This window comes from Ochotona curzoniae, unplaced genomic scaffold, assembly GCF_017591425.1.
Source record: "Ochotona curzoniae isolate NIBS_2020 unplaced genomic scaffold, NIBS_Ocur_1.0 scaffold_2453, whole genome shotgun sequence".
NCBI lineage: Eukaryota > Metazoa > Chordata > Mammalia > Lagomorpha > Ochotonidae > Ochotona > Ochotona curzoniae.
The window spans coordinates 20562216-20589634 of record NW_024467094.1 but is presented as its reverse complement, the minus strand read 5'-3'; the positions used below and the strand labels follow the sequence as shown (position 1 = coordinate 20589634).

Sequence of the window (27419 nt, the reverse complement as noted above, 5' to 3'; positions counted from 1 at the left end):
GAGGGAGGAAGGAAGGGAGGGAGAGAGATAGGGGCAGAAATGAGGAGAGAAGAGAGAGGAGAAGAGAGAGGAGAGGAGAGGGGAGGAGAGGGGAGGAGAGGAGAGGAGAGGAGAGGAGAGGAGAGGAGAGGAGAGGAGAGGAGAGGAGAGGAGAGGAGAGGAGAGGAGAGGAGAGGGGAGGGGAGGAGAGGAGAGGAGAGGAGAAAAAAAAGGAAAAATAAAAAAAAGCAAAAACTCATCAGGGAACCCAGAACCCTTCCTGAAAGTCAGCCTCGCCCTTGGTGCTCCAGGTCTGTTGCCTGGCACACACCGACAGAGCACCAAGCGCCCCTCTCAAAGCCTACACGGGCCGCTCCCAGAGGGGCGCTCCAGAAGCCACAGCAGTGGACTGCCCACTGCCCAAAAAGACCTTCTGCACACCCTTGCACCTCCAAGACATGGACGGAGCCTTCCCACTGCAGCAGGGAGGGGCCTTCCCTGGGGGAGAGAACCCTGGCCCCTGGCCCTGAGTAAATCCAAGACTGCTTAAAAACTTCTAAACAGACCCCTGTGGACCTCCTCTGCCCACCCCCCCACCGGCACATCCAGATATGTCAGGTAGCGCTGGGCCCAGAGCCTGCAGCCACAGTCATGCTTCTTAGCTCGCTTTGTTTTTCTTGGGACGGCCTCAACTGTACATCAGAAGACGGACGGCCCAGGAGCATGGACGGAGGTGCACACACATGCACGTACACACACATACCCACACACACACTGTGAAATACCTTCCTGTGTTTCCTGCTTGCACAGGCCACCCACAGTCAGTCCTGGATTGACAAGGTTCAGGAGGAGGAGACACGGAGGTCACTCCTCTGTTGCACGGAGGAGGAGACACGGGGGTCACCCATCAGTCCAGTTTTCCACTGTCCCCATTCCTGAATGGTACTGTAGGGAGGCCTCGCGGGACAGGGAGAAGCTCTGAGAGTACAGGAACTCGCTGGCAGCATTCACATGTGGAGAGGGTGGCTTGCGCTCACACATGGCGCCCGCGAGGCCCCTCTCGCGCGGGAATGAGGCTGCAGGGCCCCGCTCCCGCACCTGAGACTGTGACAGCTGGTTGTAGACACTGAAGTGGGCATTTCCCGGGGGCTGGGAGCCCTGCGCTGAGATGGCCGGCAGCCGGGGCATCATGGTGGTGGCAGTGAAGTGTGTGGGGAAGGGCTGGTACGGCACAGTCTCCATGGCCTGGACGCTGTAGCTGGTGTATGGTGAGACCGAAGTCCACATGTTACAGCTCAGCGGGGGCGGGGCCAGGTCATCCACCCCGGACACCCCGGGGATCTCGGGCCCCGAACCTGAGTACATGCACGCTTCTCTCGGGGTCACCTCGCCGCAGTAGGAGGGGCTCAGCATCTGTTGGTCGTAGGGAGGGGGAGAACGGAAGTAGTGATCTTCCCCCACCGAAGAGGGGGCTTCCAGATAGGACCGCTTGCAGGGCACATCCAGGTGGCGGGCGCTGTCTGCTGGAAGACAGAAACATGCTCAGCTGCTCTTTCCTCATCCCTCAGTGCCCACCCTCACTCCAGGAGGTTCCCATAGCACTGCCACAACCATTTTCATCATCTGCAGCTTCTCTAAGCTGACAGCAGGTAGAAAGTGGTTGGATTATGACCCCTGCTTGGAGGCCATGGAGGATGTCACAGCCCTGGACACTGAGGGAGAGGCAGGGCCAGGCTTTGATCCTTCGCCAGCCTTCCTCTCAGCATGGTGAGAGACCCTGATGTGAGCTGCTATTCCCTGACCGGCCCTAGCCAAGCAAAGTGGAGGCAGCGCTTGTCAGGCCCACCCAGGCTCGGAGGCTGCATCTGTCGGAACTCGCCGGAAAAATGAGGGCCACCAAGTTTTCCCTGTTTCTGCCTCAGGTCTCGGCTGCCAAGGAGCAGCCTCCCAGGCGTGCAGAGAAGAGTTCACCCGTCTGTTCAGAAAAGCCCCACCAGACTATTAGCACACAGACTCTGCGATGTCACGGTATCCACAGAATCAGGAGATGGAGCCCATCATGAGTCTGACTGGGGTTCTCAGACTCAGCTGCTGAGCTGGTGACCATGACGCAGATGTCCAGCCATCTCCATTCGCTTGAGTGGCTTGTCCTCCCCAGGGATCCTGGGACCATCCAGGCCTGAGGGCTTGGGTGGTGACCCACTCAACAAATGTAAGCACACTTATCCACAGCTTATCTTGGCCAACCTCTTTCTGCTTTTTCTGGGTGTGTGCACAGCACAAGGCAGGGCAGGCTGGGGGTGGCCTCTCCCTCTGCAGGCCTGCGGTCATAGTCATGTCTGTCAAGATTCTTCTCTGGAAGCATCTTCCCTGCCACGGGGCAGCTGTCTCCTCTCCCCCTGCTCCTTCCAATTCTCCCCTAAAACAAAGTCCTTTTTTTCTCCCTGCACTAAGATATTGGGACTTGGCAGGTGGCTCAATGACTCTACATTAGTAATAAGCAAATATTTTCCATGAAGGGCCAGCGAGGAAACAGATCAAGCTTCTGACCACACAGCATCTGCCACAAGTCCTCAACCCTGAGGTTGGCTCCCAGCCACAGCCATGGACAGTGTGAACATAAAAGAGGATGGCCATGTGCCAACAAAACTTTAGGTCCAGGGACTAAATTTCAAACTTCCCATGACACTCACGTATCATGGGGCATTCTCACTTTGATCTTTTCCTCCACCATCTCAAAACTGTGAGAAAACATTTTGTATAGGCAGCACATCCATTGGGCTCAAGCACCCCAGTTTGCCAACTTGCTCCAGTCATGAAGCTTATTAGGGGCTTGCACAGGGGATACCCAGAATTCATCCCAGTTGGTCCCTGGAGACGTGGCTGAGAGAACATTCTAAATTAAAAGCAAAAGTCTTAGACTTGTTCCCAAAAGAATTTCAGGAGTCTGGTGAGGTCTCTAGTGGAGTAACACTGACCATGCTAGCTCCACCCATTGACAACTGAGACCCAGTTGCCACAGCACGGTGCTGGTGTTCTGATTTCCAGCTCAGGGTTCCAACTACAAAGAAGTCCAGCCTGGACAGTGCCACTACCATTTCCTGGGCCCCTGCTCCGTCCACAATAGCTCATTTCAACTTGCAAGTAGGCTGTGCACATTCCCGAGACCCAGAGGCTTAGGTAAATGACAGCCCTAACCCTCAAGACTTCACACTGTAGGCCCTCAGCCTCCCCTCACTGCTAGCCTGGCTGCCTCTGTGTCTTCACCTACCCCAGAGAGGCTCTCAGAGCAGTGACCGCCAAGCCATACCTGAAACAGGGTAGGGAGGACAGGGTCTGGGAACACCAAAACCACAGGCTGCCTGTGAAGATTTCATTCAAGATGAAAACCGGCTTCCCTGCACTGGGAAAGTCTGCATGGAGCCTGGCTCCAATCCTTCAAGTTGACTTTTACAGGCCACACAAGTACCTGTGTGCCTGTGGATGTGAGTGTACGTGCCCATGTGTGACGGTGGATATGTCAGTGTGTGTGTGAGAGAGTGCCTGTGTGAGAATATGTGTGTATGACACTGGGTGTGTCTGCATGTCAGTGAGTGTGTGCATGTGAGAAGGTGTGTGGGACAGTGGGTATGTGTGCATGGGAGTGGGTGTGAAAATGCATGTGTGTGTGAAGATGTATGTGTGCATGTGTTTGTGACAGTGTCTGCATGTGTGTGCGGATGTGTGCATGTGAGGGCTTTGGGCGCCTGTGTATGAGAACTCTCATGGTTGTATGTGTGAGTGGGTGTGTGGATGTGTGTGAGAATATGTGTGAGATTATGTGTGCAGGCTGTGTGACAGTGAGTATATATGCAGGTGTGTGCACACGCACGTGTGTGTATGCATGTGTCCGTTGTGGGGAGCGGTGTGGGGAAAGCTTCACCCACTCTGTCCCTCCAGGGTCTGCAGACCACAGCGAGCTACCTCGTCTCTTCAGGCAGTGGTAGAAGAGGCTGGAGTCCCTCTGGGTGGGGAAGGTGTTGAGAGGAAGGTCTTGTGGCTCAGCTGCGGTGAACTGCATGTGGGCCCCGTTCTCGTACTGGTAGTGCTGCAGCGCCTGGTGGGCACTGTGCAGGGGGCTCACGTCAGGCTTGGCCGCCAGCTGGCTGGAGACAAGCCTCTGCCGCATGATGCTTTTCGAAATCACGGGGTACTCTTTGCTGTAGGCAAGGAGGACAGTTGGAGAGTCAGAGAGGGAAGGGGTTGTGGGGATCACCAAGTCCACATGCCTTAACCCAGCCTGGCCCCCACCCTGGGCTGGGCAGCCTCACCTCTGCAGCCTGGCCACACGCAGATCACTGTCATCACTGCCCCGGAACCCCTTGGCAAAAGGGTTGTTCTCAATTTTCAGCTGTGTAATCTGCAGGAGAGGGACACAGAGCAGGCTGGCTGAGAGGCACCCCAGAGCCTTACCGGCCTTGCCGTGCCCACTTGGCCTGCTCCTGGATCATCAGTTTCTCCATTCCCCCTGTTCTAGACCCTGATTCTTTGTCCTGCTCTCCAATCCACTGCACCACCTGGCTTCAGTCTTTCCCTGTACCTGTTATGGCTTCCCCGACACCTTCCTGGACCCAGCCCTGTCCAGAATAACTACCACATCAGGTTCAACGGCACAATGCTAAGTGCAAACTGGACCCTGCTACTCTTCTGCCAAAAATCCACCCAGCCAGTCTCTGTGCATAACATGGACAGTAACCTAGGAAGCGTGGCATGAACAAAGCCACACAGGCATTGAGTGAAGGGTGAGCCATGGAGAGGGTATAAGTGGGGACATCCCAGGCACCTGAGACCCTAACCTGGGTGGGGCCTGCATACCACTCAGTCCCCATGCACCCACACAGCTGACAGAGGCTTCCCCCAATCTTCCTTCCCTCTCCCTGCAGAACCAGAACCTCGAAGCATACCTTCAGACGAGACTATGCAACAAGAAGTCCTAATCCAAACCACAAGGCAGGCTTCATGCTCACAGCTCTTATATCCCCAACTGTGCCCATCCTCCAAGTACAGGGGCGCCCTTACACGGCGCTGGAGCTTCGTGTCCAGGCCCTTTCCTGGTCCCCACTGGATATCCACAGGGCTCTGAGGAACACTGTGGGTTTTGGAAGTCCTTGCATGGGGCCCGCCTAGCCTCGCTGTGCTTTCTCTGCTATGGCAGCAGCAGCAGTGCCCAGGGTGATAGCGGTGAGGGCTACAGAAGCAATGTACCTTGTGATTCTGGTAGGAGGTCACAGAGATGAAGGAGGTCTCTGGGAACACATGGGTGCAGAAAGCCGTGTTTTTGGAGCCGAAGGCATTGTTCTCATCGGCCTTGACAATGTGGAGCCGCGGCTGGTACTTGTGCATGGAGTTGAGGATGATCTGGAACACAGAGGTCTCACTGTGAGCTCCAGGTCCCTGTTCTCTGCTCCTTGGCCCTGTTAGCTGGCCCTGGCTGCCTCCATGCTCCAGGCCTGACTAACAGGACTGAGTCCAGAAAAGCTCTAAAGCTCCCAACTCAGCCTCCCTGCCCTACACTAACATCTGCTTCCCTGTCAATCTGTCTCCTTTTTTTAAAAGATTTTTTAAAATTTATTTTTATTGGAAAGGCAAACATACAGAGAGGAGGAGATAGAGGAGGATATCTTTCTTCTGCTAATTCACACCTCAAGTGACCGCAACAGCCGTAACTGAGCTGATCCAAAGCCAGGAGCCAAGAGCCAGAAGCTTCTTCCAGGTCTCCTATGTGGGTACAAGGTCTCAAGGCTTGGGCATCCTTGACTACTTTCCCAGGCTACAAGCAGGGACCTGGATGGGAATTGGTGTCACTGGGACACAAAGGAGCACCCATATGGGATCCCAGCACATGCAAGGCAAGGGCTTTAGCTACTAGGCTATTGCACCAGGCCTTCCCTACCTCTCTTAGCAGGGTCCTTCCTAGAGGCATCCAGCCTATTGTGACAACAAAAGCAGTTCATAGCCCATAGTACTAAAGGGCTAGGGAGCATGGAGAAGCCAGGAAAAGGACTTAATGCCCACTGCCTTCCAGGCATTCTCTCCTTCACTGCTCCTGCATTTGTCAATGTTCACAGAGGCCCACAGGGCTGTGGATGCTCAGAGTGCCCAAGCCAACTCCCAGCCTGGAAAAAAGCTCCCTGAGGACCAGAGGTCAAGCGATCAGCCCCCAGTGTAAAGGATGAGCAAAATTCTTAAAATATAGACAGAGGTGGCCAGGGGCCCCTTGTGAACGCCATGGGCTGGTAAGGACAGGTTGCCAGGCTGGACAAAGCTCAGCCAAGGACCCAGGAGGCTTGGCTGCAAGCCCTGGGAGTTGCTGTTTCAAGCCTGTTGCTGCTTCATCTGGCTGTGCCCCACAGTAGCGGCGGCATCGCGTGCCATTAAAATGCATTTTTTATCGTTGATATTTGCCAGACACCCTCCCCACTGGAGGCAGGACTAAGAATTTGGGGTATTTTATCAGCACTGCTGCCTTTGTTAACCCTTCGGTTTCTGTCCCTACCTGAGCTGGCCTCAGGTCCTGTTTTACCCCTGAGTGCCTTTCTCTCTGCCTAGAAGTGTCACTTGCTAAGGATGGCCCTGCTGGCTCCCGCCCTGCCAGGTTCCCTGGGACCCAGCCTGGTGCTGACACTGGGTACAAAGTTGAACCTGTTAGTGACCAGGGTGCCAAGAGAAAGGTCAAGTGAGGCTCTTCAAAGGCAAGCCTGGGCTGCAGTCCTGGTGTGGGGAGGCTCTGCTCCCCTCACCTCTCTAAAGCATTGGAACAGTCCAGAAAGCACCCTCAGCTAAGGAAGGGGCTACCTCAGGAACTTTGGGCTGCCCTGGGCTCCTGAATTTGGTTAGGTGGCCCTACCCAGCATCAACCAGCCTTTCTGCCCCTTGCCCTGGCCACTCCTGCCTCTGTCAGAGGTAACTTCTGGACCCTTCTGAGAAAGTTTGGAGTTTTCCAAAACCCAAACCAGGTCTCTCTGCAGAGGACCCACTGTCCGTTTGAGTGCCTGCCAGACCAAAACCAGAATGAGCCTAAGGAACAGAAATGCTTTCTGGGGAAGCCTCAGGTATAACCCTGCCCAGTAACCTGGCGGGAGATAGAGGTGCTCCTGTGAATACAGGGGCTGAGTCTTGGGAACCAATCCTTAGTCCCTGCAGTTCTCTGTCATCCAGTGCTGGCATGAAGCACATGAGCCTACAAAGAACCCTCAATCTCCCTCAAGACCACGATGCAGCAGGACATCTCTGGGAATGACAACCAGAGTTCAGTCCTCCTTTTTTGACATCTCTGTCTTCAAGGCCCACCATCTGGGAAGCCCTGGAACCACTAGAACTTCAGTTCTAGAACTTTCTCTTGGCCACCGCTCTACTTGGCTGCCAGGCTGCTTGCATAGGACTTCCTGCCCTTCATCCCGCAGTCAATCTATAAACTTCTCAAGAAAAAGGGCCGGATCTTTGGCTCCTTTGCCCTCTGAGCTCATCTGCCCTAACACAGATTCTAGCAAGGACAAGATCGGGCTGCTCCGGACAAGGACCACAGACTCAGTGGGGATGCCTGCAAGTCCCTCACTGTTCAGGCTTCTCTCTGCTCACAGGTTGTCTCTAAGACATTTTGTCAGGTTGAAAATGGTACTCAGATGTGGCTCGAACTCTCCTCTCTATGAATACCTGTGTGTCCCTGCTCCCCGCATGCAGGTACAGCCCCTAGCAGCGCTGACTCTCCCAAGAACCCACACAAAGGGGGCACAGAGACAGCAGAGCTGACAGATGACTGAACCCAAAACAGTGAACACAGTATTCTTCCTCCTGCCCCAGGGCAGCTGTGCAGGGTTCTTGGGACCACTGGCAGCACCCTCACTGTTACTGTGATACACTGCTGGCCAGGCAGCTGGAAGAGAGCAACTGCCCGACCAGAGGAGTGCAAGGCCAGCCACAAAGATGTCATGAAGGGCCATCAGTGGACCTCTGCTGACCAGCTGCACAATTTGAGCAAGTGTTTCTCCTCCAGCATCGAGGTCCCTTGCCTATAATGTGAGGCCTTACACTAAATGGTCCCAGATTTCAGACTCTCTGATAGTCTGGAACGTGGACAGGTGTCTAGAAGAAAGTCCTCCCAATCCCCCTTCCTATGGAACCAATGTGAATAAAAACTTGAGCCTCAAAAAAAAAAAATCCAAGCTTGAGCCTCAGTCCCATCCTCCTGGGAGAACATGAAATCATCTCAGTGACTCAGGTACCTGGCTTTGTTTGGAAGTTCCTTAGGCGCCACATGAAGCAGCTTCACCAATCTCACATTTATTTTCACGGCCAAGGATGCTGGGCCAAATGGGCTAGCCACGTCAACATCCCCACTACACAACTGGTCCTGTCATCATCATTGTTTCATAGAAATGGGATTCATTATGTTCTGGCCCCAGTTCCGAAGCCTGTTCTATTTTAACAATCGCAATAGCACCAGACATCCATCTCTTCCAAAGAACGCCAGAGCATGCTTAGCCATGGAGGCCCAGATTTCCCTCTCATGGGAGTCACATGGAGGAGCAGCTCTTAAAGATCACCAAAGTCCAGACAGGGAACTGAAGGCCCATGATGGACGTGTGATTTACTTATCCAAGGACACTCAGCTGACTGCAGACAGAGTTCCGGGCAGAACCCACAGGTTCTCAGCAACTTGGGGTGGAAGTTAATGTTAAGCTGTCCATTGTGTCCTACGTTAACAACAGATTGACCTGCATCATTGTTTTACCCTCTAAGGTTCCCTTCCTCTCCCTATCACTGCAGATGGAGTAGAACAGAGAGAAATTGCAACTGAAAAATAAATTAAAAAAAAAAAAGAGAGACCTAGAGAGGACTGCCCAAGAAAGAGCCAAACCAGAACTGAGACGGTCGATTCCAATCTTCTCAAAAGGCCTTGGCCAGGCAGAGCCTTGGGCCTTCCTGCCAGGACAGCAACCCTTAGGTCACACCTAGAGCCTGGAGCCTTCTTGTCTTCTCTTACAGTAGCAGTGATATCAGCCAGTGTGTACCCAGCTTGTGCCATGTGCCAGGCCCTTCACTAGGTATTTTATGTCCCTTGAAAAATTGATCTTTACAGCATCTTCATAAAGCAGGCATTATTAGTAGGGAACTCAGGGTCAGGAGAGTGAAGAAATCTGCCCCACATCAAGCAGCAGATTTGATGTAGAGCCAGAACGGGGAGGATTTCCAACACTGAGTTCTCATCCACCCGCAGAGGACAGAATGTCCCAGTGTGGAGTTCTGTGGGCTCCTGATGCTCTCAAAGCACCAGGCCAGCTCTTGGTTCATGGATAGGGCCTGGTCAATATGGGAGCAGAAGAGGACTAGTGGGGGATAAACAGCTCTGTATCCCCAGCTCCTGGTAAGTTAACAAACAGCATGGATACGAGGGGACATCAGCATCTTCTCTGTCCACAACCACCCTGCCCACCACAGGAGCACACAGTGGACACAAGGGTTGACTCTCCAGTGCAGAAGGCACAGAGTAATCCAGAAATTGAGATGCGGGCAAAATGCTAGGAAGGAAACTCAAGCATGCTTTGAAGACAAGGGGACTTCAGCAAAGGAGCTCCTAACCATCCTCCTGAGATCAAATGACAATGGAAAGCAAAATCAATCAAAAGGACACTAGGTTTCTTTCTCGCCACCACAAACCAACTCTAAAGTTCCTATGAAATAAATAAACAAGATAAGCCAAGAAGACTGAGAGGAGCAAGAAGGAGGAGCCATGACAAGCACAGAAACCTTTCTGAAGTCTCAATGGGCATGGCATTGGCACGTGAAAAGAGACGCCAGCACACGGGCATGCAGAGGTTAGGCACCCAGACCCAGGGAGGAGAGGACTATGCAGTGGCTGCTGCTGCTGGACAACCAAAACAAATAAGTAGCACAGAAAAGGAAGTTGGGTTCTCACCTCACATCAGATGCCAGGATAAAGTGCAAAGGGATCAGTGGTTCAAATGTACAAATAAATCCAGAGAAAAGAAATAGAAGAAAATCACCCTTGTAAATAAGGAATGGAAAAAAGGCTCCCAATTATTTCAAACCCAGAATCCTTCAGGAAACACTGATCCAATCACAAATGCTGTGCGGGAACTACAGAATCCAATGCCACGGGTGACATAGGATGACACGGTTGGGCAGCCTGTGCAGCTCCCGTCCTGCAGGTTAATGAGCGCAAACATCCAGGAGGGAAATGAGCCAAGGACAAGAGCAGCACTTCACCGGAGGAGGGACACACATTCAAGGACTCTGAGCTTCTAGAGGAAATGAAAACCAAGAGGGAGATCCACTTTTTACCTGTCCAAATGGCAGAAACCCTAGGTGTGTGCTTGCCCATCTTATTGCTCAGGCTGCAGTCATGGTGTGGTGCACACTGGTGTGGTGTTAACAAAGGGTAATGGCGGTGTCTTCACAATTACAGCAAGCTTTGTGTAGACAGATGCCCAAGACAAAATGACAATCCTTCAGTAAGAATTGGCCAAACAGTCAATGGGACAAACAGGGTAAAATTCCATTCCAGGTTTGGGGGTGGGAAGGAAGAAGGTCATTTTCTATGAATGTAAGGATAGATCTACTGAGTTTACAAAACAAGGTGCAAGAAATGTTGCAATAAGCTGCTTTTTGTGTGTAGACAAGGGGGCTTGAGATTATGTGCAGAAGGAAAGGCTGGAAACACACAAACTAGAATGGCTACCTGTGAAAGAGGCAGAAAGGAATCAGGCAGAGCAGGTGGAGGGAGATGATAACTTTGGTAAGTGCAAAAGCGAAAAGGTACCTGCAACTCAGAGTGCACAGAATAGGAAATGAATGTTCCCCCTGAAGAAGCTGCATTTGGACTTGTATCCTAAGGCTCCAAAAAGCAGACAAAGAAGATGGGAGAGTACCCCAAGCCTACAGGGTGGGACAGCAGACAGTCAGGCAGGCTGGTGATGTGTGTAAAACCATGGCTTGAGCAGGAGGGGCTCATGGACGGCACTAGGCAGGAGCTGTTCTGCAGCCCACACTCCCAGGCTGTGCCAAATTGGTCTGTGCAAGAGTTGTACTTACCAGGTCTGAGATTATATGCTGGTCCACCATCCCCAGCAACCTGGCAGTCCTGGCCCCTGAAGCTAGTGAAGATGACCAATTCTGCAGTGCACACACTCACAATACCCACACACACAGTCACACACATCCATTTGCACATGCTCACACACACACACACACACACACACACACACACACACACAGAGTCCATGATGGCCAGTTCCTTCCTGCCTCCAGGAAAAAAAAGCAGGTTCCCAGGTCAGCCTCTTCTGTGTCCTGTCACAGGATGACACACCTAACCTTCACTTGCACTGCTGGAATCTTATTCTGAAGAGGGGGAGTGGCAGAAGAGCGAAACTTAGGGCACTAGAGGTGGTGAAGAAGAGTGGAGATGGGCAGGCCACAGCTACAATTGGCAGGAAGACTGAAGAGAGCTGGTTCCAGGCCCTAGGGGCAACACTGTCCCGCCCATGTTCTATGACTGCCCTTGTTCCATGACTCTTTCTGCCCAGGCTGCCTGGGTAGCCACTGGCCTTGGGCTTAATCCTGGAACCTGTTGGTCATTCCTGAGCCTGCCCTGCTGACCCTACCCTCCTGTCTGTCAGGAGTGTCCAGAGGTGGAGTGTCCCAGCTATGGGGCATCTGCTGTAGCTCCCACCCACTATGGCAGACAGACTGCTAGGCTCAGGCCCTCACCTGAACCACATCCCCTTCTTCTAGATCTTCAGACAATCAGGAGAAGCAGGGGTGCAGGGGAGTGCTTAGAAGATAAGAAACCTACAGGAGTATAGATTTTCCCCTATGTGGCTGCTCTATAGGTCCCTCTTCTCCTTGGGTCTTTATGCACAGACAGACACTCAGCCTCTCCACCAGCCCGGGATGAAGAAATCGGGTAGCTTGGACGCAAGGGTCTGTAAACTGGAAAAATTCCAATATAGCATCACAAGCATTCAAACTGACTCTCAACTTTGTGACAATGACAGTGCCAGCTCCCTCCTGGATTAGGCTTCCTTACCAAAGCCAGATCCCAGCTCTGTGGACAGGATAATGGGGTCACATGTCAGGCTGTCAAAAGGAAACAGCTGTTAAAGGTCCTAGGACACCATGACCATCCCAGGGGGAATGGCCAAAGATGATTTGGCTGGAACAAATCCCTTGGGAGGAAATGGAAATCGCCGTGGTGACTTGTATAAAACAAAGGGCACAGATTTGGGGCAGATTTATGGCACAGGATGGCTCTGCCCCCACAGCTCTGGCACAGAAAAGCCAAGAGGGGTGGATTCTCCACCTTCAGTGGGGCTCACTGTTCCCACTGGCACAGGTCTGGGAGCCGAAAGGCAGGGTCTCCAGGACTGCTACACGGAGCTCCTCCTCTCTGCCTCATACCCCATCATCCACACAGCCCAGGGCTGCTCCCAACAGCTGAGGAGGGGACAACCAGCACCCAGTGTTTGAAAAGACAGATAAAAACATACAGGTCAAGGAACTCAAAGATCATGCAATAGCTTCTTTCCTTGCAGCTTCAGAGACAACCTCCCCTGCTCCCTGAATCAAGGAACAGTGGGTACTGCACAAATATGAGGCAGCAGGGAAAGCAGCGAAAGGCTCTGCAGCCCACCCCTCCAGAAGGAAAAGTGGATTCACAGAGGTGGGTGCCCTATTGCTGTGGTGGGTGAGCCCCAGGCAGGAGTCACGGGTGTGGCCAGGAGCACCCCAGCCACAAGAGCCCCAGCAGCAGCTGTCTGCAATGCCAGCACCCCACATGGGAATCAGTTGGAATCCCAGCTGTCCCACTTCCCATCTAGCTCCCTGTTAATGGCCTGGGAAAATAGTGGAAGGTGATCCAAGTATATTGTACCCCCTGCACCCACATGGGAGACCCAAACGAAGTACCCGGCTCCCAACTTCAGCCTGGCGCAGTGCTGGTCATTGCAGCCATTTAGGGAGTGAGCCAGCAAATGGAAGATCTCTGTTTCTCTGTCTTTCTGTAACTCTGCCTTTGAAAACAAATAAATCTTTGGGGAAAATAAATGAGAGAGAGAGAGTCCACCAGCAGTCCACACTTAATACTATCCACATGGTTTTCACAACCCCCTGGGAGACCCAGGAAGAACCACCACACAGGAAGGCCAGGCTGTGAAGACTAAGAACAGGTCTCCTTCTTCCGCCACCTAATGAAGGCCGAGCTCTTCAACCCTTCCCTCCCCTCCTGCCCTCTGCAGGAGTATGGGAGGGACATCCCTGCAGCCAGGAGCTGTGGCAGCAAGGGAGTGCATCCAAAGACCCTTCCAGAGCCTTGACCAAAACCCTATGCTCCTGCCATGGGTCTGAGCATGTGTGCAGTCATGGGCAGAGACCACATCTGAAGACAAAGTTCCCTAGCTTTCCACCACAGAGGCTCTTCCTAAGCTTGCAAGGCTGGGGCTACAACCCAGCCAGGCAGAGGAGAGCAGGTAAGAGTTTACAGGGCACAAAACTATAGCCAGGGTGGCACTCAGGAGACCTTCTGCTTCTCGGCACACAGGCTCCGCTGCTCTGCAAGGCAGGGACTTGGGTGACCATTTTCCATGAGACATCTGCCTGCCCTGGATGGTGAAGTCTAGTACAAGAAAGTCAGGAGATAGGCACATTCATGAAGCAATCACTTAATAGATCACTAGCAACTTAAGAGCAAATAGAACACACTCTGAGAAATTAAAGCCAGGAGCTGCCCACCAGCTATACACCCATCAATCAGATATGAAGCCCTGCTGACATTCTGTGTGAGGAGCAACTGTTCCCAGAACACTGTTGTGCACATAGCTCCCCAGAAGCAAAGCTGAGGCATGCGAAGCGACAAATCTGCACACTCTAGGCACAGCTCAGGAGGTTGCATTGGCAAGCACTGCCACCTCCTCATCAGCCTCTGCAACCTTTCTCTGTATCCCCAGAGCAACCATTGAACATCGAAGGAGGCAGGGCCTAGACCTTGGCAGATAGTACCAGGTCCCAGGCCTCTGCCACACACTGAAGCTAAAAATTTCCACATAAAAAGCTCCTTTTTGCAGGCCAGCTAGCATGAGATGGGGAAAGAATGAGTTTGAGCAGCCTGGATAGGGCGTCAGTCACAGCACCCCTGGCTTGTGACAGCCAGGTCCCAGGCAAAGCCAGGGCGAACCAACACAGGAGCCAGGGCTAGGCCTCGTTGTCTGGAGGTCAGGGCCCTGTGAGGGAAACCAAACAGTGAGGCAAGACACTCCTCACCTGTTCTCATTCCCACCTCACAATCAGGAAAGGTACCCAGGGTCATCTCCCCATCTGTACCAGGAAAGCATGGCTCACAAAGTGAAACAACTTGCAGTGAGCACAGCAGCCGGTAAGCAGCTCGGGCTGACTTGGGATGCTGAGTCCAGCTTCTTCCATCTCTTTCCTGGTCCCCACTTGCCCCACCCTCCCAACCTGGCCCCAATTCCTGTCTCCTTCCCACCCCCGAGGCCAACTGGGCTCCTTGCTTACATGGCCAAAGGGGTCCAGGTGGTTGTTCGTCAGCTTCAGCTTCTGGAAAGAGACCAGCTGTCGCATCCAATGGGCCCCAGTGGCAGGAGAATCCGGGTGTACGTACAGCCTGCCTGGCATGGCCGGTTCTGCCTTCCCAGCTACCATCCTGCCAACAGAGCAGCCATGGCAACAGTGCTGAAATCACCCAGATACCTGCTCCCTCTGACAGCATGCCCACCCGGTGACCAAGGAGGACAGCAGCTGCAGGTCTCACACTCGGTCACTGTGGGTCTATGGAGAAGGCAGGGAGGGTCATGGGAGAGACAGTTGACAAGGAGACACAGCTACAAACCCCTTGTGTTTAATTGCAGAAAAGAGAAGGAGGCCGACTCTGTGGTATAGCGAGTAAAGCTGCCATCAGTGATGCAGCATCTCATAAAGGTGCCAATTGGAATCCTACATGCTCTGCTTCCCATCCACTTCCCTGCTAACGCACCTGGAAAAGCAGCAGAAGATGGCCCAAGTGTTTTGGCCCCTGTACTCAAGTGGGAGACCTTAAAGACGCTTCTGGCAAGTGGCTACAGTCAGGCCAAGTCCATGGCTGCTGCAACCATTTGGGGTGTTAACCAGCAGATAAATGGAAGATCTCTCTCTCTCTCTTTCTTTTTTTCTCTCTCTTTTCAATTCTGCTTCTCAAGTAAATAAATATAGAAGAAAAGGAAGGAGAAGGAGAAGAAGGAAAAACTTATAGGAATTGGAAATGTAACCACTTATAAGAATTGTAGCTAATCACAAAGAAATCCGAAAGAGATTTAGGCACTCCTGTACATACACTTTTTGAACGTCACAAATTACAGTCATAAGAGAGGGCTTCCTAGAGACCAGACAGAACTTTCTAATCATGTGCCCCAAAAGCAATGGTGGGAAATTGATCGTTAGCTTCCCTTGGCCAAAGCCTACTCTGAGTTCTAATCTAGGCCGGAGAAGGAACAGAAACTCAGCCCTTGCCCGAACCCAGTCCCAGCTCTGCTTCCACAGCTCAGACTCTTCCAGCTCTACCACCCACCTGCCCTGGCCAGCCATGCCCTCTGCAAAAATCCTTCAATCTTTTTTTCTTAAAAATACACTTATTTTCACTTGGTTTAAAAAGCAGAGAGACACTACACAGAAAGATCTTCCATCTGCTGGGTCACTCCTTAAATGTCTGAAACAATGAGGGCTGGGCCAGGTCAAAGCCAAGAACCTGGAATGCCACCCAGTCTCTCATTTGGGTGTCAGGGACCCAAGTACTTGAGCCATCATTTCTGTCTTCCAGGGTCACATCAGTATGAAGTTGAAATTGGAAGTGGAGTAGAGGGGACTCAAACCACTCTAACAGGGGCGCGGGTGTTCGGAGTATGAAGTAACTACCGTGCCAAATGTCCATCCCAGGAAGCACTGCCCTGAACCCGGGGGACAGTGACACAGGGTACAAAGGAGTTGGCCTCTGGAAAGGGCAACCTAGCTTTTATCTACGGGCCACAGGTGAACTTCACTACTCAACTTGCCTTCCTTCCCATCCCCTCACCAAAGGGTCCTGTCACAGAGTCCCAGGCAGCCACTCACTCAGTCTTCATAGTGGACACAGGGCTAAAGGGGGAGGAACTCTGCTGCCAGAGGATTGTGAGGGAGCAAGTGCCGGGAACAAGAGCTGAGGACAGGCCAGGAAAGGGCCACCTAGACCAGGTGACATCCCTAACAATTAAGTCCCCTAAGGAAACAGCTCCCATCCCACTGTCTGCAGAAGCACTGACAGAAGTGAATCTGCTCAGCGTTAACATTCCTTGTCACCTGAGAACATGATCACCAAGTTCTGATTGCGCATGGTTGGGTGGAGTATGGACCTTTGAGATGCAGCAAACACCCAAACACTGCAGCTGGTTCCCAGAGGGAGGGGTGGCAATGTGGTGAGGGTCGTGTGCCTCTTACCATTTGTTGTCACAGAACTTGTAGCGATGGTCGTCAGCAGGGACAATGTCAATCAGCAGGATGTACTTGGTCTTGGGATTCATGCCTGTGACTTTGACCTTGTAGCTGGGGAACATCCTCCTGAAGGAGCCAAGGGGTAAGAGAAGCATAGACAGGGCCAGGGGAGACAGCAGGGTGAGCCAGGAAGCAGAAGGCCTTCACAGGTGCTGCCCCATAGCTATTGATCCAGCCCACTGTCCCTCTGCCTTGTGGTACAAGGATGGGGCTCCAGTGGCAACCCCCTCTGAGGCCTTGAAGCTGGCAGTCTGTCCAGGAATAAAGCTAACCTGGTCCCTCAAATTCAGGTCCCCTAGGACATGGGCCCAGTGGCTGCTGTAGCCCACAAGTCGCAGCCAGGACCATAGGAGAGGATTTCCTTGTCAGGCTTACTGTTTTCATTTCCCGGCTGTCCTTGGCCAACCACACCCAACTGAAGTTTTGTAGTGCCCTGGTAAGGAGCCAGACAGAGGGCCCTGCCAGCTGCAGCCATGCAACAGTGAGATGCCTCCTCCCTCAGACCTTACACCAAGCACCAGGGAGACAGGAGAGGGAGTATAGTGGAAAATTTGGCTTGGTGTGTTCAAAAGGGGTGACAGACCTGCCCCCGACACACCTGAGCTATACACCCTAACCGGGTGTTGGGGAGAAGTCAGTTTAGGAGTTTTGTGGACAAGAGCAGGGCCTGTGGAACTACCCACAACCTGGCTCCCGACTGCCCATCTCAGCACCAAAGAATGGGTTTCTCTGTGCCTTGGTTCCCTCAGCTCTACAAGGAGGATAATAATATTACTACCTGGCTTACTGTGTAGATTGCACAAGTCAACTGCTCGCTATTATTCTAACCCCCCCCCCCAACTCCACCCTCCACTAATCAGGAGTATGATCTACTTCCATGAAAATGCACTCACAGAGAAACACGAGGCTGTGGGGACCCTGAGCCCTCAGGTATCCACGCACCCCCAGCACAGTCACACCCTGCAGGACCTGGGGCAGGCTCTCACCCTGGCTACCAATCACCAAACACTGGCCCTCACCACACAGCTGCGGAGGTAGCTTCCTCACAGTCCTCCTCATGCCCCCTGCCCCTCAGAGCTGATTCCCCACAAAGATGTTGCCAGGAGAGAAGCAGAGCCAGAACTCGCTGAAGACCCTGAGGGAAACGGAGGGGGGACTGTATAAGGCCCGTTAGTCCACACCAGGAACTGTCAGGGGATCCTCTCGCCAAGCAAGACAGTACAGCGCCCTCAAGGAAGTGTTCCGGACCACCAAACGGATAACATGGCCACACTTCGTCCACGAGGGCACCAGTTTACCTGGTCAGGGCAGGGCTTCCAGGCGGGACTGAGGATCTTCACGAGCTGATACACCCTCTGAAAGTTTTGGCCAGAACCCTGGGGTTCAACTTGCATCCTCTTTTGAAGGAACAGAGGCCTGTGAGCACCCTGCAGCAGGCGAGGTGTGGGGCTGGGAGCGAGCAAACGTGCATGCACCCTGGTGTAAGTGGGTGAACACGTGGTGCGAGTCCAGTGCGCATGTGTGCTTGTGTGCGTGCTGGCAGGGCAGGAGGGAAGTTCTAGCTGCAAGTCTAGGGACTTATAAACCGTGTGGAAGAATTTGTCTCAGATGTCAATTGAAAGCATTTTCAAATGTCCACCCCACCCCCTCTCCAAGAACGGGGGAAATGAGTGGCTGAGGAACCCCAGCCTGCCTCCTCCTTCCCAACCTCCGCCCCTACTACTAGTCCGGCCTGGGGGCACAGCTGGAGCCTGCACCACCCTCTTTCCTGGCCCTGCCTCTCCCTGGTGGGCTTAAAGCTGGAGAGGAGAAGGGGGAGGGTGGCGGCTGCATCATCCCCTCCCGGAGTGAGGAGGGGTGGGGTGGGGAGAGGCCAAAATCCTGTGCCCTCCAAGCCACCATTTTGTAAGTGCTAGAGAAACCACCGCAAAATGGGGCAGCCTGGCCTTGCTGGAGCCGGCTGGCACCAGTGGCCCACACTTAACCCGTCTCTCCTGAAGTCATTCGGGCATTGTCCGCACGGGGCGGGCAGGGGAGTCCCGTCTGCCGCCCCCATGCTGCCTCCGCCGGGGTGACTGCTAGGGAGAGTTGTGTGGCAGGCGAGGGATGGGTCACCGAGTCATGGCAGGGATGCGGGCACAGAGGAAGACCAGGAGCCGAGATCTCTGCCTCCTCTTGCCCGCCCACCCACTCCCCTTTCCTTGGGCGGGAAGGTCGCTCTGTCTGCTTAGACTCCCGCTGGGCTCCAGGCTGGGGTTGCTGAGGCTACAGAGCCTCCTCGGGGTCCAGTGCAGGACAGCTCCGAGGCCACTGGGAACTGTCTGCCGTGCCCTGGGCGCTCATTCCCTCGGAGTTCCAGGCTCGGGCAGGGGGAGCCGCCTCAGCCCTTTAGCTTTCCCTGGAGCTCCAGCTAGAGCACTGGGACCTGGCCTTGGTACGTTCCTCAGGTGGGCACGACCCAGCGACTCAGTGGCCAGGCTGGATTGAGGACCTGGCCCTCCCTCGGGCCCGGCTCTGTGAAGTTCTCTCTAAGGAAGCCGTGGAAGCAGCGGGGCGAGGTGCAAACCGAGGTTGTAGCTCGTGCTATAAAAACGCACCTGAAAACCGGCACCGTCTGGGGAACGCGGACACCGCAGTGGCTGGGGAGGGCGGGCGGCCTGCGGGGCCCATGACGAGGTCGGCATCGCCAATCTCTTGCACGTGCGCCCTCCCTGCTGTCCCTGTCCCTCACGTCCGTACCCACGACCGGACCAGGCCCCCCCCCTTCCCCCAGTCCCAGTCGCAAGCGCGGAAACGGCCCCGCCGGGCGAATAAACAAGGAGATGAAAGTCCGGGCTTCTGCTCTGATCATGAAACGGGTTGCGGCTGAAGCCCTGGTCCATTCATCCTCGGAAATGGCTTTGGAATGAACTGCTAAGATAAGCTTCTGGGGACGCTTCTCTCGGTGTCAGAGGCTTGCAAGCAGGCCCCCCAGCAGCGAGGGTTTGGGGCATTTTGACTTTTGGCAACAAACCCCTGAATAGGAACTTACTGCCCGGGAGGGGGGACACATAGTCACTGGCAGTCTCCTCCTGAGCCAAAGAGATTATTGCCAAATTCAAGGTGCTGACAGACTCACCCCTCTTCAGGGGAGGCAGGGACAGTGGACCTAGGGGAACCGCTGCCTGGCAGGACTCCAAACCTCCACCGCAGCCCTAACTTCTCCAGGGACTGCAGAAGCAACCGCCTGTGCCTTGGCTTAAAGGAAGATTCAAAATCAAACCGAAGGCGTGAGAAGTCTTGGGAGAGAGAGGGGTTTCCAGGGTGGGAGTGGTGGTGCCTGGCGGGGTCCTGGAAGCTTCTTTATGGGGTGCTGGTTTCCCAGCTGTGTTTTTTTGTAAATGGCTATAGAACCCTATACTTAGGATTAATGCATTCTTCCACCAAGAACACTCCACTTCTATAAAATTTGCATTAAATAGTGTATGTGTGTGTATGTCACTTGTATGTGCTTTGGGGCCCAGAGACTGAAAGGCTGCAGGGAAAGGACAGGGAGCCACAAAAAAACCCTACTCATGTTTTCTATTGCTAATGTTAAGGAGTCCCCAAGAAGAGTCTATGATTTGCTGGAAAGAGGCCAGAGCCCAGCACCCAAGGTTGAGGCTGAGGAGGGAGGGTGGCCAGGTTGTTGGTTCCTGGTGGGGCCACAGCTTTTGTACCAAGTTGGTGGCTACTTTCTCTCCACTTGCGGCTTTCTCATTCACCCAAAGTGTTTTCAAAACTATTTTCTCTGAGGGAAGGGGAATGAGTGAGGGTGTGCGAAGTGGATGTTATTTTGGAAGACCAGTTGTTTCTCTCTCTTTTTTTTTTTCTTACTCTAAGGAACTTCCCTTCTGATAGACTTTTGCTTTCAGAAAATACTTTTAGAAGAGATCAAAGCACTCTATCCCCAACCCACTTTCCCAGTGTCTTCAAGTCTGACTTCTCTTATCATCCACGCCACTGGGCTCTGACGCTCTGTATACAGAGTAAGGGCAATCGGCTTTGAAGCCATGGATTAAGTCGGGCCAAATCCTTGCCTCAGAATAACAAACAACCAGGTTCAACAGGAGTTCTCATCGGTAGTTCATTTTTCAAACACAAATTCACTGTCACTAACACAAGCAACATTGAACTCAACAGGCCATGAGGGCTGATAGTGGAGATTTATCTGGTGGCAGAACCATGACCTACAAGTTGGCCAGTCAGATGGTTGGGAAATTTTCATTTGGGAGAGGTTTATATTTAAATTTTTGTAGCGCTTGCTTTTATCTGTGTTTTGGAGGAGATGAAGTTTCTCACAAGATCAAGCTTGGCAGGGATATGAGGAGGCCAAGAGAGGGATGTGCTCTCAGCAGTTGCCAACTTGAGCCCCAGTGGGCAAAGTGGCCGGCTTGGGGAGGGTTGACTTCATCGTACACCTGAGAATTCAGAGATCCGCCTCTTGTTTTGGCGTTTTATTGGCTATTCAAATTGTCTGGCAACTCAAAATTACCACCAAGGAAGGGAACTTGTCCCCTTTGGACTTGAGACTTTCTTGGGACCCCAAAACTCAAAATGGTTTGAGAATGTGTGGCTCCCTCTCTCTCTCTCTCTCTCCAGGGCCTGCCCTGCTCTGCTCTCCCTCATCCAGAGGGCAGCTACCAGGCTCTCTAGGGCAAAGCAACAGCCCCACATTGAAGGGGGATTTGTTCTGGGGGTGGACTGCATCAGCTATTTGGCCTGCATAGACCCATCATCCTGCTGACAGCCTTTCCCTGCAGTTTTGCTTCTCCCTGCTCTCGCCCAGGTCCTGGGTACAGGAGAGAAAACCTTAGGCCAACTGCTGGGACCAACTTCCAGTGTCCCAGGAAGGGTTCTGGGGGAGGGGGCAACACACACTGTTTCAGGAATAGCAAAGAGAGGCACAACCAGAGCCACAAACCTCAGCAAAGCTGCATGCAGAAGCCTCCCTCTGAGGGAGGTGACAGGGTGGGGGAAGGCAAGGGGTGCACATAGCAATATCAGAGCAATTAAAGCAGTGGGCAGCCAGGCTGAAGGAAATGGGCTCTAGGAGAACAGAGGGGCAGGGGCAGAGGGATACAGCTGGAAACTTTCTTAAGGATAACTTTGTGCTGGTACAATAAGAATCTGTGATGGATTCTTAACTGGCCAGTACCATCACAGGCATTTCAAACTCCAGTTCTTGCCTTTAGTAGGACCAGGCACATCTGCCTGAAGCTGGCCACCTTTGCAAGTGGGGAGGGGGGGATGGGGATAGGGAAAAAGTGGGGGGGGGCAGAGGGAGGAAGGGTGAGGGAGGAGGAGGTGGATGTACACAGGTGCAGAAAACCCCACTGAGGAGACCCACCAAGCACTTTGTTTGAAATGGTAGAGGCCAGGCTTGCCAGGAAAACATGCTGGCTGCTCCCTTTCAAGAGAAAAGGTTATGCTTGCTGCCTAAAGAACCGGAAGCATTGGCTCCTTCTCTTTCTTCTTCCCTCCCCTCAACCCCAGCAGGGGGCAAGGAAGAAAATGGCACTCTTCACACCTGTAGTCTACTTGACAATTTGCCAGGCACCACTCCCAGGAGACTGGCTGAATTCTTATAAAGCAGGGCTGGTGGGTCTGGTCATCCAGCTCCACGTGACTTGCCCAGGTATACCAAGCTAAGGCAAGGTTTGTGACCCCTGGTCCTCAGCCTCCTCCTTATTCACTCCACATAGCAACTCTGCCAAACTCATCCTCGCATCCTCCTTACCAGTCCCCAGAAGCAACTTGTTACTCCCCTGAGAAAGTCCTTGGTGGCCGGTGCTGTCTCCTTCATTGAAGCATGAGGCAACCAGGTACCCAGGCCTCCACTCTCTATGGAATAAGGGCCTGCCAGGGAGCAGACAGGGAGGACTGCAGCACCCCCACACTGAACACAATAAACCATGGGCTTTCTCTTTCCCACAGTCCAACACTCCCTGAAAAAAAATACGATATCAAGTGCATGCCAGGCAGTTCCCTAATTATTAATATTACAAGGTGGTGTTTCTTACGGGTGCTTAGGTGTGCTGGGAGCTATGCTGAGTGCTTTCCCAACAGTCAACTGCAATAGGCAGGATCTGTTCTTTTACACATGGCACAGGGCAGGGAGCAGGGACTGGAAAGCACCTTGTCTGAAGGCTGCACCGGGAAGCAGCTGAGTCAGAGGCAGAACACCCCCTCCTCCAGGGTCTGGCTCTGGAGTCCAGGCTCTTCTGGCTTCATTGCCTTACTCCACCCAGATCCCCAATTTAGAGACCCACAACCAGGCAGGGAGACCTTCCCCACCCAACTTGGCTCCAGAGACCTGCGCACCCGCAGAAACACTGAATATGGGGAGGAGGCTCATGAACCTGAACTTGCACCGACAGCAACTCTCCTTTCTTCTGAAGCCCCCCACTCCTAGGCCATTCCTGCCCCACCCCATCAGATCTCTGTCATCCCTGTCTGCATCCTCCTCCTCTCACCCTGTCCTCCCTGCTTCTCTCCCACAGACACCAGTGCATTTTAAAGATGTTTCCACTTTATAAATCATCGCTCTCTGGCAGCCACCCCAGTTCTGCTCCCCAAACAACACACACACACACACACACACACACACACACACACACAGCCCAACAAGCGCCTTGTCCTTGTTGTAAGACTGGAGAGAGGAATAGCAACTGGGATGAGAGAATTGGGGATAACCAGGCTCCTAGAAAATTTCAGAAACCAAAAAGTAATGTTCCATCTCCATCCACCATCTGGGAGTGGAGATTTCTGAAAGCAATCCTGCAGGAACCCGTTGCTTCAAACTGCAAGCTCGAGTTGTTAGTTCGTATTTCTTTTGTCCAACACTACCTCTCCTCTCCTTCCCTTCTGTACCTTCCTTATCTTCCTCCTCCATGGGCTTTCCCCAAACCCAGGATCCCAAGTCAGGGTTGGATGTGGCCCTGAGTCCAGAGTGGCCGGCTGAGGGGCCTCCATAGAGGCTCCCGGACACCATCCCCCAAGTTCCTGCGCCAGCGCTGACCTGCCCGCCTTGGTGATGATCATCTCGGTACCCGCCTCGTGGAACTTCTTCCAGAGCTCCTTCTCGTGCAGCCCCACTTTGATGTTCTCGATGGTCTGGGGTGGGAAGGAGAGGGACACGTGTCTGCCGGGCCCCCCGGGAAGGAGAACGCAGACGCAAAGAAGTGCGCGGGGAGATTTTGGTTTTTCGCAAAAATTAATCTAAAACACTGGCATTTTTTTTTTTCTTTAAAATCTGGTCACTAGCGGAGACTCCTTCCTTCGGGGTAAGGAAAGCTCGGTGACCCAGACGACCTGGTCAGAAACACTCTCGCCGGCGCGGGCTGCACCCGCAGGCGACTGGGCAGACGCCGACAGCGAGGGGCGCACACCCGGCGCGCACGCAGATCCAGACAGGCTGTATTCTGCTCACTAAGCTCACCTGGTGACCACCACGCAAGCTTCCCGCGACCTCCGGGGCCGCGGCAGCTCCTGCGCGCTCCCAAGCTCTCTCCCGCCAGAGGTCAACTTCTGCTCCCACCACCCTTTTGCGACCAACGTTGCAGGACACTCCATGGCCAGTGGTCTCTTTCTTCCTCCTGACCCAGAGCAGCCCCAAGGGCTCAAAGTGGAGAAAGACCCTCCAGCCAAAGCAAACCAACAGGCAGCCACTTTCCCCCCTCGCGAGTCCTGCCCGCGGTGAGACAGAGTGACCAGCACTGGCGGCCGTGCTAGGCCGCTGCCCGATTTCGATTCCAACTGCTGGCACGACCCTCCCTACCTGCTCCGAAACACCAGCGGTGGCGACGTCGGTGCCGGGGCCCGGGGGACTGCCGAGCGCGGCTCCGCCGAGGCCCGGTGTGGCCAGCACAGGCTCCGGGGCGTTAGTGGCGTTGGTGACGCTGGCCTCGCCCAGCGCTGGGGCCGGGGGCCGGAAGGCCTCCTCACTTTCCGACAGACCCTTATCCTGCAGCATCTCCTGCGGGTACAGGACACAGGGAATCACCCGCCCAGACCCACACTGTCGGGAGGAGACTCCGAGGGGCCCTGAGCAGCCTAGCCAGAGTTGGAATGCTGTGGGGGCTTCGCGCAGGGCTGCCCCGGCGCACGTGGACCCCGCCCCTTCCTGAGTCCAATCGGGGAGGGCAGGATCCTCACCTCCTCTCGCCAGGTTCTGGACCTGGGAGGGTCTGCTTGCAGTGTTTGCCCGCCCTGGATGTGGGGTTATGCCATGCGTAAGTCTGGAGGAAGGACCGCCCCCTGGGCACGACCCCAGGTGCACCCCCAGTCCCTCCTTCCTGCTGGGTACCGTGCAGCTCAGGCCTGGGTCTGTTTGGGTGTTCCTCACAACTGGCTTCCACTGGTGGTGAGGTGGGAGGCAGGCCGGCCAGGGCACTTCCTGGGCTCCTATAGCTCCACACCTGCATCGAGGGCGGGCCTCCGGCTGGGCGTTGACCCTTCTGCCTCTACACACTCATTTGCCCCTCACACAGTCCTTCAGAAGGGGCCCAGGTAGAGCCTCCCCATCCAAATACTTGGACTTTCACGCATCCACACGCGGAGAGCAGGCGTCTGCACATCCACACACAGCCTTAACGGCAGCCTCACTTCTAGCTGATTCCTGAACTCAGCGGGGAGGGGGGAGCGGGGGAACCTTCCAGCCTTGTCTTCACGTTCACACTCAGCTCACCCACTCTTTCCTTGGCTTTAAGTAGCTCTGCTCTGAGCCCAAGGACAGGGACCCTTCCATGCAAGGGCCAGGTAGGTAGGTAGGGTCCAGTTCATTGGCACAAACTCAGAGCTCAGCCCCTGCGCTCCCAATTCACTAAGTGGGGCCTGGCCACTCACCTATCCCTGGATCTGCCCCCCGCCGCAGCCTCCAAGGCCCAACCAACCTGTCCTTCACCGCTGGCTGTCTGCTTCCCCTCTGGGTCTCCTGCTCTTGCCCCTTCTTGACCCTGCTTCTGATGGGACTGTCAGTGTGTCTTTCTAAAGGGTGGGGAGTGTGGGGTGGCTCAGAAAGCTCTCCCTTTAGTCTCTCCTGATTGTCCATAAGCACCCCAAGCTTCAGGACACATCCGTAACCCAGTTCAGTGGCCTTCCACCTGGGACTTACACTTTAGATCCCAGACTCTCCCCTGTCCCCCAAACACTAATGTAAACAAGCCAAGTGCAACTGAAGAGATAAAAAGGGGGCCCGGGCCAGCCCTGGCTGGGAAAAGCCCATAAAGATAAGGCTGACGACCCGGCTGGTCTTTGGCCATAGCCGGCGGGGAGTGAGGCTCACTGGACTTGGTCCGCCTGGCACCGTCTTGGAGCATATGCGAGTTGCCGGCCCTAGACACCAAAAGACCCCAAACAGAGGCTGCCCCACGACACCAAAGCTGTGGTTCCAAACATGTCTGGGGGCCCAACCAGGATGGGTGCCTTTAGGTGGCTGTCCCAGGGGCCACAGCCGGCGGGACCAGTGTAGAAGGAATATATTTGGGGGCGCTTTCATTGAGTCTTCTGCCCGGCACTTGTCAAGCCCGGAGACAAGTCCGGTTCGCGCTGGCGCCCCAAATGCAGCACAGCTTCGACTGCGGGCAGGGGCTTGCCGAACTCCCCGGATTCCTCTTTCTGCTGGTTTCACTTCTTCCGAGGCAACATTCTTAAAACAATTGCCCTATTCCAAGGTCTTCTTTCCCCCAGCAGCAGTCCCCTGCGGTGCCCTCAGACCAGCACCGACGGTGCCATCAAGCCCTGCGCAAACGGACACCAGACGCCAGCACCACGGCTCTCGCCCGGTTCGCTGCGTGTCGCCCCGGTTCGCCGGTTCCCGGGCGCTGCCAGCCGGCTCCACTGCCCTTGCGCCCGGGGGGATGGCTCTGAGCTGCTTCATTTTCCGAGGAGGGTCGTGTTCTTCTTTTCGCTTCAGGGTTACTGGTGATATTGTTCTTGAGCTGAAAGCGTTGTTAACACTTTGTGCTACTTTTAATATTTTTTAAAAATTGTCCCCATTTTCAGAGTAGTGTTCGCTTTGTTCAGAAACATGGAGAATGCTAGCACTTTTATTTTTACTATCGCACGGTCGAAGCACTGATCTGGTTCCATGGTTTATTAAATGCGGTGTTGCTTTCGGCCGGCCGTGGGTCCCTTCCCTCTGGCACGCTGGTGATGCTGTTAACAGATTCTGAGTAATTAAGTATAGTGTTTCCATAGATCAATCAATCTACTGCTATTTTTTATATTTACCCTGTATTTCTGGTGCTGTTCCGTTGTTAGCTTTTTAACATCTCCTTAGAATTTACCATACTGTTAGGATAGCTTGTTAGTTACTACCTCTCCTACATTAAGGGTGTTAGAGTCACGTTAATTTTCAAATATTATCGCACTATAATTTGATTTGTTGGGATGGTTCAAATACTACAGATATTATTCTCCATCTCACCATTACAATATCTTGTTACTTCGTCATTATTTGTAACATTTACAGACATTAATTCACCAGTTATTTTTCATCACATCATTACATCTTGCTACTCTGTCGTAATTTGTAATATTGCTATAGCTCTGTCCTCCAATTATTTTTCATCATACTGGTGCAATACTTATTATTATCCAGCCGTTATTTATAATGTTGTGACTGTTACTACCTTGGTCATAAATTGTCATATTAACAGCAATTCTCATCGTATTTGTCCTGTAGTTGTTCTTCAGATTTTGGTTGATATTTGCTGTATTCGTTGTTTTTACCATCCACAACACATTTTGTGATCATATTCCACCAGTTTTTCTAAGAGTACTCCCCTTAGTACTTTTCATGATTCATTTCTTTTACTACAGCTTGCTTCTTACAATTTAACAATTCCTTA

At 53.4% G+C, this 27419-nt stretch overlaps 1 protein-coding gene across 5 annotated transcripts; it reads right to left on the bottom strand.

Moving 5' to 3' along the window:
- Positions 1 to 863: 863 nt before the first annotated feature.
- On the bottom strand, positions 864 to 24556 carry TBX4 (T-box transcription factor 4). 5 transcript variants are annotated; one of them, XM_041000852.1, is made up of 9 exons: positions 24359 to 24541; positions 24038 to 24064; positions 23588 to 23682; positions 16495 to 16614; positions 14545 to 14692; positions 5224 to 5376; positions 4290 to 4378; positions 3943 to 4178; positions 880 to 1499 (listed from the first exon to the last, which is right to left on the bottom strand). In XM_041000852.1, exons 1-9 carry the CDS (start codon positions 24539 to 24541, stop codon positions 880 to 882), a joined length of 1671 nt encoding a protein of 556 aa, XP_040856786.1. The 5 variants fall into 5 exon arrangements, with proteins under 5 accessions (XP_040856788.1, XP_040856789.1, XP_040856786.1 ...); XM_041000851.1 differs by having other exon boundaries at positions 24038 to 24072; positions 24361 to 24541; XM_041000853.1 differs by having other exon boundaries at positions 24038 to 24057; positions 24361 to 24541.
- Positions 24557 to 27419: the final 2863 nt, after the last annotated feature.

Excerpts from the sequence above, each read along its gene's own strand:
- TBX4 (XM_041000851.1), bottom strand. The coding sequence starts at position 24,541 with ATGCTGCAGGATAAGGGTCTGTCGGAAAGTGAGGAGGCCTTCCGGCCC. Across the intron at positions 24,073-24,360 it reads CACCGACGTCGCCACCGCTG|CTTGGGAGCGCGCAGGAGCT; the intron begins GTGTTTCGGAGC and ends GGCGGGAGAGAG. Across the intron at positions 14,693-16,494 it reads AAGTTCTGTGACAACAAATG|GATGGTAGCTGGGAAGGCAG; the intron begins GTAAGAGGCACA and ends CTCTGTTGGCAG.